Genomic DNA, 14,292 nt, shown 5'->3' on the forward strand with positions numbered 1-14,292 from the left:
ATTTGATTGATTTCCAAGCTCAAATCTTTTTGAAGAATATACAAAAAAAAGGAGAATACTTTAAGGTGATCTATGGTTTTAAGAAAATCTTTTACTTTTATGTCTAAAATTTGTGCTGAAGTCAATAAAATTGAACTTCTTTGATAAACACTTTTGAAATGGATCCAGGTTACAGTGAAAATGACGTGGACTATCTTTCGCTGGGCAACATGCCGGGCTTGGAGTGGAAACTACTGCGCGTATATTAATTATTTTATTCAGGATGCTTTTATCTCTTAATAATATTTTCAGTACAAGTGTCGCGAACTACGACTGGAGGGCATTTACCACCGTCACCGCCTCTTGATTTCAGTGGCCCTTGCGAGCCAGGTTTTAATTATCATTGAAGTACTGATGCTTATTCACGTGATTCTGCTGTTCAGCGTGGTCCAGGTGGGCTGCACTCCCCAGAAAAAGTGACTTTCCTAAGAGATTCCTTGCAGGACATCGATCTGATCACCGTTCTCCCCTATTTCGCGGTGATGCTGCTCACCCCTCCCATTTTGATGGCCAGCAGCGAGCCCAATGCCGAGCACCACGATCGTATAGCCGTTTTGACCAGCTGTCTGCTGGCCCTCCTGCTAACTTTAATGGGTTTGTGATCCAATATAGGGTGTCTCTATATGTATATACCTCACACCTTATCCCCCAGACTTGATACTGCCCCTTTGCTATTTCACCTCACATTCGCTGGTTCCAAGCTACGATCATGTGGTGATTGTTATGATTTACCTGATGTTTCCCATTGCCTTTGTGGAAAACGGGAGAGTTTACCTTCTGGGCCTGGCCGTTTCGCTGGCGAACTTTGCCTATGTGGTGTGGATGGAGACGAAGGCAAATGCTCAAGATTACAAAATTTATGAGCTGACCATTTATGCGGCGTATATCCTCTTCCTCAACCTGATCGGCATGTTCTACGCGGGCTTCAGGGAGTACTACATGAGGCATGGGGTACTTAGCCGCTATCAGTTGGTTCAACAGAACATTATATACCAGGTGGGTTCAGCACACTTTGCTTTGAATGGTTATCCTAAACGTTTCTTCAGATGGCCATGAAAAAGGAAAAAGCCTTGCTGGACTCCATTATGCCTCTCATGCTGGCCCTCGCCTTGCAAGATGCCATCGCCAGCCACATCGAGGATGATCCAAATGGTGTAATCCCCTTCTCAAGAACTCGGTGAGTACTGTGCGTGTGGCGGCAGGGATTGGAAAGCGCCGTCTCCAAATGGGATAATAGACAGTAGCCTATTTTCCATAGCCATTTGTTCGCGGAACCGCACTCGGAGGTGTCTATTCTGGAGGCGGACATGGTCAACTTTACGCTCCTGACCACCACAATGGAAGTGCCCGAACTGGTGTCCATCCTGCACGAGCTGTTCGTCAGCTTTGACCTGGCTGCTAATCGGAACAGGGCGACACGCATCAAGTTCCTGGGGGATTCCTACACCTGCGTCACTGGGATTCCCAACTACTTCCCCGCCCATGCCAACGCCTGTGTGAACCAGGCTCTGGACATGATTGACATAAGCCGGGAGGTGAGTAAGCGTCGCAGTCGGAAGATTGAACTTAGGATCGGGGTGCACTCTGGGGAGATACTGGCGGGTATCATTGGGCACACCAAGTGGCAGTTCGACATCTGGTCGGAGGATGTGAACATTGCCGTTCGGCTGGAGATGTTTGGGCTGCCGGGAATGGTGCACATTTCCAGCCGGACACTGACCTTGCTGGACAACCACTATGTTTACGAGGAGGGCACGGATTCGGCCAAAAACGATCCTCTCCTGCAACACGCCAACCTGAGTACCTACCTGATCAGAAGTCGTCTGCCTGACTACCAAGAGTCCGATGATTTCGAGGACGACAACTTCTCGCTGAGCGATGACTATAATCTCAATTTCAGGGAGGATTACGAGGACATGCAGATCAGGGCCCAGCGGGAGATGATCCTCGAGGTGGAGCACATGCCAGTGAATCGAGTGCAGTCGTGCAGGTTTAGAACTAAGGATGCCAAAAGCAAGCAGAACATTAACGAGGAGTACCGGTTCAATCTGGAGTCCTTCTACCCCTTCACCACGTTTCGCAACTGGAGGACGGAGTGGGCCTTCAACAAGCAACCGGATCTTTTGATGAAGTACAGCCTGGTGATGGTGGTCCTCGCTGGGTTCACGATCATATCCATGGATCTAATCGAACAGTGAGTCTGTATTCCAGTCTAAACGACTGGATATTGAGGTTAATATTTCTGGATTCGCTCCCCAGGATTGATGACTATAACTACACCATACTGTTTTGTATGTTTCTCCTCATACTGTTGGCCCTTGTGGTGGCGGTCTATAAGAAGCTCTGGCTAAGAGGTCGCCGACTCACTCCCTTGACAAGGCCCTCCTTCTTCCTGAGTCGCTGGCTGTTTAAGCTCTCCGATCTCATCGAGCAATCCATATTCGTCCGGGTTCCTCTGGCCATCGCCGTGCTATCCATCCTGTATTCCATGTCCTCGGAGGCAGTGGTGGGTAGTCATTGTACACCTTAACTTTCTTTAGTTACTGATTTAATGAAGTTAGTTTTCTTGTGATGTGGCCAGACTGGAGCTGGAGATTATAGACTCGGAGCTGCACAACTTTACGCCCAAGCTGTTTTGCTTCCTGCCCTGGGTAGGTATCTTTAGAAAAGCGGAGTCTCTTTTTGACGCCATTAGACTACTTTAATGTACCCATAATCCGTATAACTAAACTCATTCACCTAACATAAAAAACAGCGAATCATTCAGGAAATTAAATTTTTGTAATAACGTTCACCCCATCCCCGTAGGCAGTGACTTATGCAGTGATCATTGTGCTCAGTCTGTTGTTTGTCATCGTTGGCTTTCCCGTGGTCATCAAGTTGCTAGTGGGTCTCGCCATTCTCGCCTGCCACGTGGTCACAGTCAACGCCTACTACGGATTCGCTTTTGAGAGGGCGGAGACCACCAATGTGGGCGTGGGAGCGAGCTTGGCCCACACCTGGTACCTGGTGGCCTTCTACATCGTGGTGTTGGTGCGCGAAGGCTACATGAACTACATCCAGAAGGCGTCCTACTTGTAAGTAGGTGAATACTAGTTAAAATATGAAGTGTAACACCACTCCCAGCATGGGCATATGTTTCGAGAAGAGGCACCAGGAGACCAAGGTAAAAACACGCTCCATTAAGATCATCATGGCCAACATCCTGCCCTCCCATGTGGCTGAGGTGTTCAAGACTCGACGGCGAAGCGATCAGCTGTATTACGAGAACTTCCCCCAGGTGGCGGTGATGTTCGCCACCATCGAGAACCACCAGGCGGATAGGTTCGGACTTCGGGCTCTTCACGAGATTATCTGCTACTTCGATGACCTTCTGATGAACTACCAGGCCAGGTACAAGATCGAGAAGATCAAGGTGATGGGCTGGACCTACTTTGTTGCCTGTGGCCTGGACGTAGATCATTACGATGACTTCTCGATAAACGTTCCAGTCTCAACCGATTGGGATGCGCAAAAATCCGGTAAGAGTAATCTCTTTATTTGTAGGACTTTTAATTTGAGAATTTCCTTGTGTCATCCTTAGCTTCCGTTCGCTTTGCCCCTATGGAAGAGGATGATGATGAGAGTAGCACCCCCTGGAACACTTCCCTGGCATCCGTGAACCAGGCCGATAAAACAGTCCTGGTCATGACTGAATTCGCTTTGAATCTGCTGAGGGTCATGCAGGAGATTCGGTCCAAGGGTGTGCTCTTCGAGAAGGACTCCATATTGACCGGCCGCCTGAAGATAGGTATGGGTTTCACGCATTTGTATATTCCAAATTGACTTTCCGATATCTTCTGCACTTCAGGCATTGCCCATGGTCCCGTGATGGCCGGCGTTGTGGGACTCTCGAAACCGCACTACGACATCTGGGGTCACACCGTCAACATGGCCTCCCGAATGTGCTCCACGGGAGTGCTGGATGGCATCCACGTGACCCAGAGCACCTCCAACATCCTGAAGGACTTCAACATCCGGTGCAATTATCGGGGGCAGACGTTTGTGAAGGGCGTGGGCGAAGTTCCCACATACCTTGTGGACCTGGACCAGAATCTACAGTTCCAGAACCACCGCAAAAGCGATGATTCGAAGAGCAAGTCAAGCCTAATATCCCTGGAATGGATGGATGAAAGAAATAATAAGTAATCATTTTATTGATCTGAGAGGCAACACGTTTTGAGTATTAATTTGCCCTGCTTCATAAGTCAGAGTGTCAGCTTAATCAAATAAAATAGTAACTAGCTACTGATATATCTGTGAATTCTATAACCTGCCTCAAAATGAGTTCCCCGTATTACCAAGAGGACGTGGTGGCCTACCGCTCTCTAAGCACCATTAAGGGATTGGAATGGCGGCACTTGAAAGTAAATAATCCCTGCTTGAGCTCACCTCTCACATCCTAACATTTCTGCAAGTCCAGAAGAAGTGTCGAGTTCTCCGCTTGGAGACGGCGTGTTCTCGTCTTCGGGAGATGGCAATGATATCGAATGTGGGGCGAATAATGTGGCACATTGAACTGCTGATGATCATCCACATTATTCTGATACTCTCGTTAGCCAGGGTTGGTGTACCTCTCTTTATAGCTCTTCGCCTTAAAAAAACAAACTTTTTTTCTTTACTTCAGGACGTTGTACTGGTGTCATTGCTTCCCTACTTTGTGGTAATGGTATTCACTCCCTTTATTATGATAGGCAGCATGCAGGATGACGTTTCCTCCACGATGCATAAGGTCATCTCTTGGTTAATGGCTTCTTTTCTAACATTTATGGGTGGGCACCTCACTTAACCCAGCTTCTAGCTAATCCTTAAAGTTATTCCTTCGCAGACATTTTTTCGGACCTCCTGGGAGCCCTCCACCGCGGGGCAGCCTATCCCATAGTGCCCAACTATGATCACGTGGTGCTGCTCTGTATCTACATGGCTCTACCCATTGCCTTCTTTAAGGTCTACTCGGCATACGTCCTGGGTTTTTTGGTTTCCTTGGCTTACTTCTGCTTCGTTTTCTACATGCAGTACCGCAACGATCAAGTTTCGTTTGCCCTGCTCGTCTCCTATGCTATATACCTGTTTATTCTTAACTTAATATTTTCGTTTTTTACTGTTCTTCGGGACTACGGTCTTAGACGTTCGATACTGAGTCGCTACCAGTTGGTTTACCAAAACATTGTCTATAAGGTGAGTTCAGAAAGTATATTTATTCGAAGACACAAAAAGAAATTTACGGAGCAAAAAATAATTTCCTAGACTGTAATGAAAAAGGAAAAGGCTCTGTTGGAGTCGATCCTTCCTCGCAGAATGGTTCGTACTCTGCAGGAGGAAATCTGCAACCGTATCGAAGATCAGGATAAGAGTATCGCTCCCCTCATGTCTACTTCAAGGTTCGTTTATGTGATTTATAAATATTACTATAAACTGAGTTATGAAAAACCCCTATCATATAGAAAACTCTTCTTGGAGCCCTACCCAGAGGTTACCATTTTAGTGGCTGACATGGTCAACTACACGCATTTGACTACTACCCTGGAGGCACCGCAGCTCGTGGAGATCCTGCACGACCTTTTTGTTAACTTTGACTTGGCTGCGAACCGCAACAGGGCGATGCGGATTAAGTTCCTGGGAGATGCCTACAACTGTGTGGCGGGCATCCCCAACTACTTTCCCGCCCACGCCTCCTGCTGCGTGGATCAGGCCTTGGAGATGATCCAAATCACCCAGGACATTAGCGGCAGGCGTAGCCTGGCCATCAATCTGCGGATCGGGGTGCACTCGGGAGAGGTATTCGCGGGCATCATTGGGCACACCAAGTGGCAGTTCGATACCTGGTCCAAGGACGTGGACATCACCAATCACCTGGAGACTACCGGTATGCCGGGACTGGTGCACGTCTCCCAACGGACACTAAGCATGCTGGACGAGCACTATGTTTACATGGATGGAACCGAGAAGGCTAGGAATGATCCCATCCTGCAGAAAGCTGGAATCCGCACCTATCTGGTCAGCAGCCGACTGCCCGATACAGTGGAACCTGGCGAGCTGGACAATGACTACAGCAACGCCTCCGTATCATCATATCGCTTCAGCTACACCGGATCCTACGAGGAGATCCAGATCAAGGCGCAGCGCGAGATGATGAAGGAGGTGGAGCAAATGACGGTGGGCAACTGTTTCCTCTACTGCAAGCGGAACAGGTCCAGCAAGCAGAAGGCCGCCAGCGAGGAGTACATGTTCAATAAGAGGATCCACCTCATCCCGGGCGTATTCCGTCGCTGGAAGACCGAGTGGGCTTTCCACAACCAGCCCGATCTGATGATGAAGTACACCCTGCTTGTAATGTTCTGCGCCGGACTGGCTATACTAACCATCAACTGGATCGAAAAGTAAGTAGTTCCCCAAAATGGGTTTAAAAGAAATGACTTTCTTTTGAGCCTTAGTGCGAACTATTTCGACCTCTATGTCATGCTTGGAATACTTCTCCTACTGCTGATCCTATGTTTCCTTGCTGTTTTTAAGAAACTGAGGCGGCAATGCAAAAGACTTACGCCCATGTCGCAGCCCTCATTTTTCTTAAGCCGCTGGCTCCTCAGGATCTCGGAGCGCATAGAGGATTCCCTGTTCGTAAGGGTTCCATTGACCGTTCTAGTACTGCTGCTTCTCTACGTCATGTCCTCGCTGGCAGTGGTGGGTATTTCCTATATATCCTAAATATGATATGATATTATATAGTTTGATATATATTTATATGATATGATTTAGTTTTCCTGTGATGTGGCCAAGTTAGAGCTGGGTATTATTGATGCCCACCTGCACAACGAAAAGTCCTATGCCGAATGCTTTGGACCCTGGGTAGGATTGGATACACATATTGTACTCTATTTTACTGAACTCTTATTCCTTTAGACGGTGACTTATTCAGTGGTCATTGTGCTTAGTCTGTTATTTATCATCCTGGGTTGCCCGCTTTTAATCAAGATGACCGTCGGTCTTCTCATCCTGGGGCTCCATCTGGGCACCATCCACCTGTACTATGGATTCGCCTTCGAGCGCTCGGAGACTACTGATCTGAACCTGAAAGCGGACTACGCCCACACCTGGTACCTGGTGGCCTTCTTCATTATTCTAGTATTGCGAGAGCGTCACATCAACTATCTCAAGAAGGCTTCCTATTTGTGGGTGAGAGGAGATCTAGTGGAATCCCTTCTAAGGCATCCCTTTCAGCATGCGAGTGTGTTACGAGGAGACCCACAAACAGACCGATGACAAGTTGCGCTCCATCAAGATCATTATGGCCAACATCCTGCCTTCCCACGTGGCCGAGGTGTACAAGGTGCGCCGACCCAATGATCAGCTCTACTCCGAGACCTTCTCCAAGGTGGCCGTGATGTTCGCCTCCATCGAGAACTTCAATGCGGACACGGCGGGTCTGCGTATTCTGCACGAGATCATCTGCTGCTTCGATGACCTTCTGGTCAACTACCAGATGAGGTACAAGATCGAGAAGATCAAGGTCATGGGTTGGACATACATGGCAGCCTGCGGTCTCGAGGCGGACCACTACGCCGACTTCTCGATTGACATCCCAGTCAAGCGACCCGAAGCAGACTCGGAGGCGAGGCGCAGGTCTAGTGGTGGCTATCTTACTTAAACATATTTTATCTTAGATATAGCATTAATGATCCCCTATCCGCAGTGCTGACTGTGCATTTTGGTAGTACCGAGGACGATGAGATGAGTGGCGAGACGGCCAGCCAGCCGATAACTTTAGTTCAAGATGCCGCCGTCCTGGTGATGACCGAATTCGCCTTGGATTTGCTGCGCATCATGTACGATCTGCGGTACAACTATGTGTTTTCAGAGTACGACTCCTTTCAGTCGGGCAGCCTCAAGATCGGTGAGTGTCCTCCAGTCCCTCTGTCTCATTATCACTCCATTCCTAACCAAAACCCATCCTTGGTAAGGCATCTCCCATGGCCCCGTAATGGCCGGCGTTGTGGGTCTCGCAAAGCCCCACTACGACATCTGGGGCCACACCGTCAATATGGCCTCTCGGATGACCTCCACCGGTCTGCTGGACAACATCCAGGTGACCCGGCACACGGCCAAGGTGCTGCGGCAGTTCAACATCCGCTGCAATTACCGGGCTCATACGGAGGTAAAGGGAGTGGGCAAAGTGCCCACCTACCTGGTGGTCATAGAACCGAATCTCACTTTCCAGGATCACGACCAAGCCAGCATGAGCATGAAGAGTTCGAAGAGCATGATCATCGATCATCTGCCGTTCGAACCGAGCTACGATCCTACCAAGTCCTCCACCTCAGGGGAGGAGGAAGCTGGTGGCGAGCAGGAAGATGAGGATCAGCAGGTGGAGGACGAGGACGAGGATGAGCTGGAGGAGCGCCAGAAGGCTGGCAGTATCCTCGTCAACGGAGACTTGTATTAATATACATATTTATTTAAGCATATATAACACACATAGATAGATGTTTCGTACAGATCAAAGCAAATGTTCTGCATGAGGTTAAATACGTTACGATTTGAGCACTCGCTGAAATCTCCTAGCACAACTGGTGATCCAAGTATACGTATGTGGATAACTCCGAATTGCACATAGTCGTTAAGTTATGTACTTGCTACAGATAATACACGCTTCTCCGTATCCATCTTCACCTCTTCCATCATCAACAAAGCACCCTCTTTAAGATCAGGTTACGGTTTCGTTTGGTTTTGTGCACAGTTTCGATCTTAAGCGTTGCAGCTGGTGTTTGGGGGCATTGATAGAGTCCTTATTCGTTGGCAGAACTGGAGTTAAGCAGGGCCGTGTCCTCGGGAATGGGCTTTCGCTTGTAGGCGGGCTCAGTGGCCAGGTAGACAACGAGGGCTCCAAACACCACATACAGCACTCCGATCACGTTGGCCAGCACACCAGCCGGTGGCAGAGTGGAATACGCCGGACTTTTGCTGGGAAAAGGAGGTATGGTTAAGTCAAATGATATTTGTATGCCCAATCCATACTCACATGGCGAAGATGGCCTTCTCGGTGATGCCCATCAGGGCACTCGCAATGGCCAGCACAAAGCCAAAGAGACCGAAGTAGATGTGCAGCGGCATCATGGCGATCCTGTAGTTCTCCCTTAGACCGGGTGCCAGGAAGGCCACAAATCCGGCCACATACTGCAGCGAGAAGATGATCACCGCCGAAAGACCCAGCCACGAGTGCAGGGAGTACATGTTGGGTATCGGTGGAGTGGGCAAGTTGTGGGAATCGAAGACTGTCTTCAGCGCAATCACCGTCAGAATAAAGGCGGCCATGTGGATGCCGGCGTGGGTGAGCTTCAGAGTCTTCTTGCGAGTGGTGCGGAAGCCACGGTAGATCAGAATGGCTGTGGGTTGGAATTAGCATTTCAAGATTAAAATACTGGGAGTGGAGTGCAGTGGAGTTGCACCTCTTCCGCTGCGAAAATATACTCACAATTGCCGTATAGGTAGATGAAACCTATGGTCATGAACAGCGGATGCCAGTTGAACTCCAGGCCGGGATTGGCGGTTCCCCCGAGACCGCCAAAGTGCTGGCCAATCCAGGTGCCCACCAGGACGATCATCGTCAGGCCGCACAGCTGGGTCAGCACATAGAGCACCTTAAAGTTGATCAGCGCCGGATCCATGTTGGCCTTGCCACTGCCTGAAAGATCCCATTAAATTTTGTGGGTTAAGATGAGGTATAAATAGAACCCATTACGCATAGCACGCATTTTGTGGCGATCTAATCGCGGAACTCATTCAAGGGTTATGATTTTGGGGTGGGGCATCTCAAGCACTCTTATATATATATCCCATACCGGTACCCATGGTTTATGGCAACGTAAACCTCATTCAATTACAGTTTTCCACCTGTCGTCTGCGGTCAGAGATTAAAATAGCCGCCAAACCACTGCTGATAACATGCGACCAGAAGTTTACGGACTATGTAAGCTTTCCTGAACCCATTTCTATAGCCTCCCGTACATCTGATCCGGATTAATGGCAGCTGCACTCGTTGGGAAAACAAACAGTGCCTTTGTCGCCAGCCATCTGAACTTGATACCCAGGCATAAACAAGATCTCATCATATCGCCTGGGTGGAAATTTATGGTAGAGCTCTGCTCCCAAGCCTTCGGATTCGGACACACCCACACACCCCTTCATCGGCCACTCATTAGGCCTAATTTGGCTAATTTATGGGTAAACATTTGAGTTTGTTCGGCCAGCATTTGGGCGCAGAATTTCCCCACTTTATCTCTGGGGCAGGCGCAAATATGTTATCAGTCTGTTCGCGAGATAGTCTGGCCATCTGATATTAAATCGCTTTAAATAGCATCGCACATGTACCTCTCGCTCGGTGCTGCAGCATGGCACATTAAATAGATTGAAATTCGTTTCATTCTGCTACAAGTTCGGGAAGTGAAAGTGGCTAATAATTATAGTAATATCTTAGCAAGAATGTTTCCAAGCGAAGCATCATCTATTGTATGGAATATTTGAATATGATAGAGGAGGTGCTAGAATTCAATATTTAGCAGTTCCAGATGGTCAGTGTTAATATATGGATCATATTGTATGAATACTTTTAAAAAATACTAAAGAGAACATGTTTTTTCCTTCAATGTGGTCCATTAAATAAAGAACCCTTACATAGTATCATGATAACTGATACCTTAAGTCTTATACCCTATGATATAAGGTCCGTTTTCTCCCTATTTTTGTTTCAGAAATAAAAGAACCCTGATAAAGTATCATGATAACTGCTACCTTAAGCAACAAACCTTATGATAAACTAAAAGTAGGTTTTAAATTCCAGTCTAATATCTTCATAATATAGCTTAATTCACCAAGAGTGAGAAAAACATCCCCAATACCTGAATATTCATAGGAACCGACTTATTCCACTGCACTTTTGCTCGTAAACCCTTCAGTGCAGATGCCCTCGCCTGGGGCCTAATCGAAGTTTGGTATGCAAATGATGTTTTCGTTTCAGCCAGGCCAAGAGCGAGCTTGTAAATGGGCTGATAAGTGGGCCGGAGACACTTGTAGCTGGCAATCGCAATTGTAAAGGGTGGCAAATCGACCACGCGTTCGCTGCGAAGTGCCCCATTTCGGGGTACTGGCTGGATATTAATTGGCACATTAATTGTGTTTATGATTGTTAATTATTAGGGTTAAGTGGGCGTGCCGAAGACGCTAAAATCATCAAAGCGTGGCAGCAGATCGTGCGCAAAATTTGAAATTTGAGCAATCTACATAGAGGCAACGAAAGTGAAAAACCCGGCCAGAAAGATGACGACTTTGGAAAAGCGTACAAATTCGACTCGACGCGACTCGGCAAAAGTGAAATAAACAAGAGTCTGGAAAAGCAAAGTGAAATTCAGCCAGTTCGTGATGGGTATGGGTGAAAGGCGGGCGGGGAAATGCGGCGAGTGCACGGAGTGCAGTCTCTCTTTCGATGCGTTTTGCCATTAGGCTTTAACTTTTACTAATATTAAACACTCGACTAGTGGGCTTCACTTGGCACTAATCAAACTGCCAGCCAAAAACCAATGCCGTTCGCACTCGCGTTCGCTGTCTACCTGTTGACGATGGCGATGGCATTGCCGCCATCGTTGGAGTGGCCAATTCAATGCCAGCAATGGTGGTGGCCGGTTGCTCTGCTGCTGCAGGTGCGGCGCTCGCTGCAGTTGCTCCTGGCGGAGGCGTCACTTCCAGGGGCTTGTCCCCATTCGTCACCGCGATCACAGTGGTTGTCGTGGACACCGTCGTGGGGGCGGTCGCCTGTGGCGGCTCCTCGGGGATCGCCGGCTCCACCTGGACGGCACCCGCCTCCGGCTTGACAGCCTGCTCCACGTCCGCGTCCTTCGACATGGCGTCCTGGGCACTGATTAATCAATAGGTCACCAAGGGTTCACATGCAACAGTGGCCAGCGTTAATTGCCCCCAAACACAACACACTTCAGGTACACTAGCTACTAGCTACTAACTACACTGGTTAACACGACACACACACTCTGGGGCCAGGGCAACCGAACACTTTGGCGTGCAATGCGCAACTGAATTTAAAGTTTTCCAGCCGCCGCCCGGCGACGGCTCATAGGAAAAGAGCTTTTCTCGCACCTCTCGGCGGAGTCTCTCGCATGCGATTTCTCCGGCGACTGCTGCTCACTTCGGTGGGGATAATTTGCTTGGTTTTCTGATGCGGATTCGATTTCGGTTGGGTGCCAGCGAATGCTGGTTAGTATGCCGCACCAGGTGGCTCGTTTCTGGCCGGGAAGGGGGTGCACTTTGCATTCCTCTGTCTATTCAAACTATGGCCACTGAGCGGCATTTCAATTGCGACTTTGACTTTAATGTTCTCGGCATAGTAATGCGGTGGTGCAGTTCAAATTCTCTGGGAAGAACTGTTTTTTCGCCAGAGGGGAGGTGATTTTATAAGCCCCTAAGGATTTTTAAGTGCCAAAAGTATATATTTCACATTAATAGTGAACTTTAGAAGTAAACTTGCTTGTTGGTTTCCTGGTATCCCCAATACTGTTAAAGTTTTCTATATATATATTAATATCTAATAGATACATTTATCAACATTATTAATAACATATCAAATTAATTTTTTTAAATACATTTACATTAAGAAACAACTACGTATTAATAATAAAAAGAAAACCCATAAGAGAACCTTTATATAAATGGTATAGTATACTTACTTTACGAACAGCTTCCTTCTTAACTAACTTTATAGAGCTTAAATTTTAGGCATGAGGATTTTAACTATATTATATTATACGTTTAAATGATTTTTATCTATAAGAACCCTCTGACTTAAAGAACACCTTCCGACTTATAAACGTTTAGCAGCTAAAGTTATATAGGTACATTGATTTTATGGTTGGTATCGATGAAATCTTCCTATCTTTAAGACCAGCATTTTACCTTAAGAACCTTAAAATCGTAAAGTTTTCTAAATAGGGAGTTTGACTGTATTATATTATATGAATCTATAGTTGGTTTCAATAAGAACTTCATAACTTTCATACTTAAAGACTCTTACAGAGCTAAACTTCTATACATGGGGAGTTGAACTGTAATATTTTCTATATATTATGTGGTTTGTATCTACGAAAACTTCCCTACTTTAAGAACAGTTCTATACTCAGAGAACCTTAAAGACCCAAAGTTCTTTAAACAATAAGTTTGACTGTATGTGCATTTCGACTCACCCAGCGAGAACAGCATGGCGTATACTTTATTGATGCTTCACCCGCTCAGATAATGCTCGTCTTATTGCTCTTATCTGCGGCACTCAATTGCTGACTTTAAAGCGATGACGCTGGGGTTTTCACGAATTTTCCTTATTTTCTGCCAGCTGCCACGCACTTTACTTTACTTGTTGAACTAACTGCTTTAAATGTAGGAAGCTGGGCCTTCCATATGGAGGAAAAGCCGTGGAAATTCTGCAAAGGCTGCGTGGGCGGCCAAAAGCCCTCAAGCCCCGCCCACACGCCCGCTTTTCCGCCCTTCCAATGCCATTTCCACGAGCTTTTCCATGGGAAGCTCAGAACGGTAAAAACAAAAACACACATGCAGACAAACTTCCAAACACACACCACTACACTCTAACCACTTGTTGGATATTAGAGAAAAGCCGCCACCAAGTTCTACTTATTTTTAAGAGTTCTAAAACGTGGCTAAGCAAAGAGGGCAACTTACAGTTTGTATTTTAGTCGCTAGTCCAATCTATTTAATTTGGAATATAATAATAATTCCAAATAGTCTGCGTGGGAGAGACAAGAACAAAAGAGCCACAGACACACAGAGATATTTTGGCAACAAAGAGAAAGAACCGAATGCTGTGCGAATTCTACTACGTCAGCATGTTGTTAAGTTATTTAACTAACAAGCGGCGGGCTCATTGATCTTTAATTTGTGGTTAACAGGACAAGGACAAGGTCAGACTTTCACTCTCAAAGGGTTTTAAACTGTAACTCGATCTGCTTAGCCGCTTATTCGCTTTGTTTTGGTCTGTTTACTCACTTGGAAAAAGCGGGACAACCAGGGCTGGATACTGCGAAGCATATAAGCCAGATAATGGAAAATCAAATTGTACATCATTTTGTATAATAATAATTAACACTTAAATATAAGACTGTCTCTAATTTGAACCTAAAATAAAAATATTTCATTTTAACTTTG

The 14,292-nt window shown here is 46.9% G+C and overlaps 3 protein-coding genes across 6 annotated transcripts; 2 read left to right on the forward strand and 1 right to left on the reverse strand.

Annotated features, from left to right (window-relative positions):
- Positions 1–2: 2 nt before the first annotated feature.
- Positions 3–4,330, forward strand: LOC108035395 (adenylyl cyclase X E). Its single transcript, XM_017111009.3, has 12 exons — positions 3–239; positions 292–432; positions 483–633; positions 692–1,035; positions 1,086–1,216; positions 1,298–2,233; positions 2,299–2,545; positions 2,601–2,690; positions 2,848–3,116; positions 3,166–3,560; positions 3,623–3,829; positions 3,890–4,330. Exons 1-12 carry the CDS (start codon positions 159–161, stop codon positions 4,225–4,227), a joined length of 3,330 nt encoding a protein of 1,109 aa, XP_016966498.1. The 5' UTR covers positions 3–158; the 3' UTR covers positions 4,228–4,330.
- On the forward strand, positions 4,276–8,518 carry LOC108035394 (adenylyl cyclase X E). 2 transcript variants are annotated; one of them, XM_017111007.3, is made up of 12 exons: positions 4,279–4,445; positions 4,502–4,642; positions 4,706–4,850; positions 4,907–5,256; positions 5,326–5,459; positions 5,523–6,458; positions 6,513–6,759; positions 6,835–6,924; positions 6,979–7,247; positions 7,297–7,706; positions 7,769–7,969; positions 8,037–8,518. In XM_017111007.3, exons 1-12 carry the CDS (start codon positions 4,362–4,364, stop codon positions 8,516–8,518), a joined length of 3,489 nt encoding a protein of 1,162 aa, XP_016966496.3. In that variant the 5' UTR covers positions 4,279–4,361. The 2 variants fall into 2 exon arrangements, with proteins under 2 accessions (XP_050742468.1, XP_016966496.3); XM_050886511.1 differs by lacking the exon at positions 8,037–8,518 and having other exon boundaries at positions 4,276–4,445; positions 7,297–7,698; positions 7,769–7,846.
- LOC108035396 (plasma membrane ascorbate-dependent reductase CYBRD1) lies at positions 8,510–14,139 on the reverse strand. 3 transcript variants are annotated; one of them, XM_017111012.3, is made up of 5 exons: positions 13,810–14,139; positions 11,679–11,983; positions 9,548–9,757; positions 9,095–9,458; positions 8,510–9,036 (listed from the first exon to the last, which is right to left on the reverse strand). In XM_017111012.3, exons 2-5 carry the CDS (start codon positions 11,968–11,970, stop codon positions 8,862–8,864), a joined length of 1,041 nt encoding a protein of 346 aa, XP_016966501.1. In that variant the 5' UTR covers positions 11,971–11,983; positions 13,810–14,139; the 3' UTR covers positions 8,510–8,861. The 3 variants fall into 3 exon arrangements, with proteins under 3 accessions (XP_016966501.1, XP_016966500.1, XP_016966499.1); XM_017111011.3 differs by lacking the exon at positions 11,679–11,983 and having other exon boundaries at positions 13,810–14,136; XM_017111010.3 differs by lacking the exons at positions 11,679–11,983; positions 13,810–14,139 and adding an exon at positions 13,320–13,466.
- Positions 14,140–14,292: the final 153 nt, after the last annotated feature.

Source organism: Drosophila biarmipes, chromosome 3L (assembly GCF_025231255.1).
Source record: "Drosophila biarmipes strain raj3 chromosome 3L, RU_DBia_V1.1, whole genome shotgun sequence".
NCBI classification, from domain to species: domain Eukaryota; kingdom Metazoa; phylum Arthropoda; class Insecta; order Diptera; family Drosophilidae; genus Drosophila; species Drosophila biarmipes.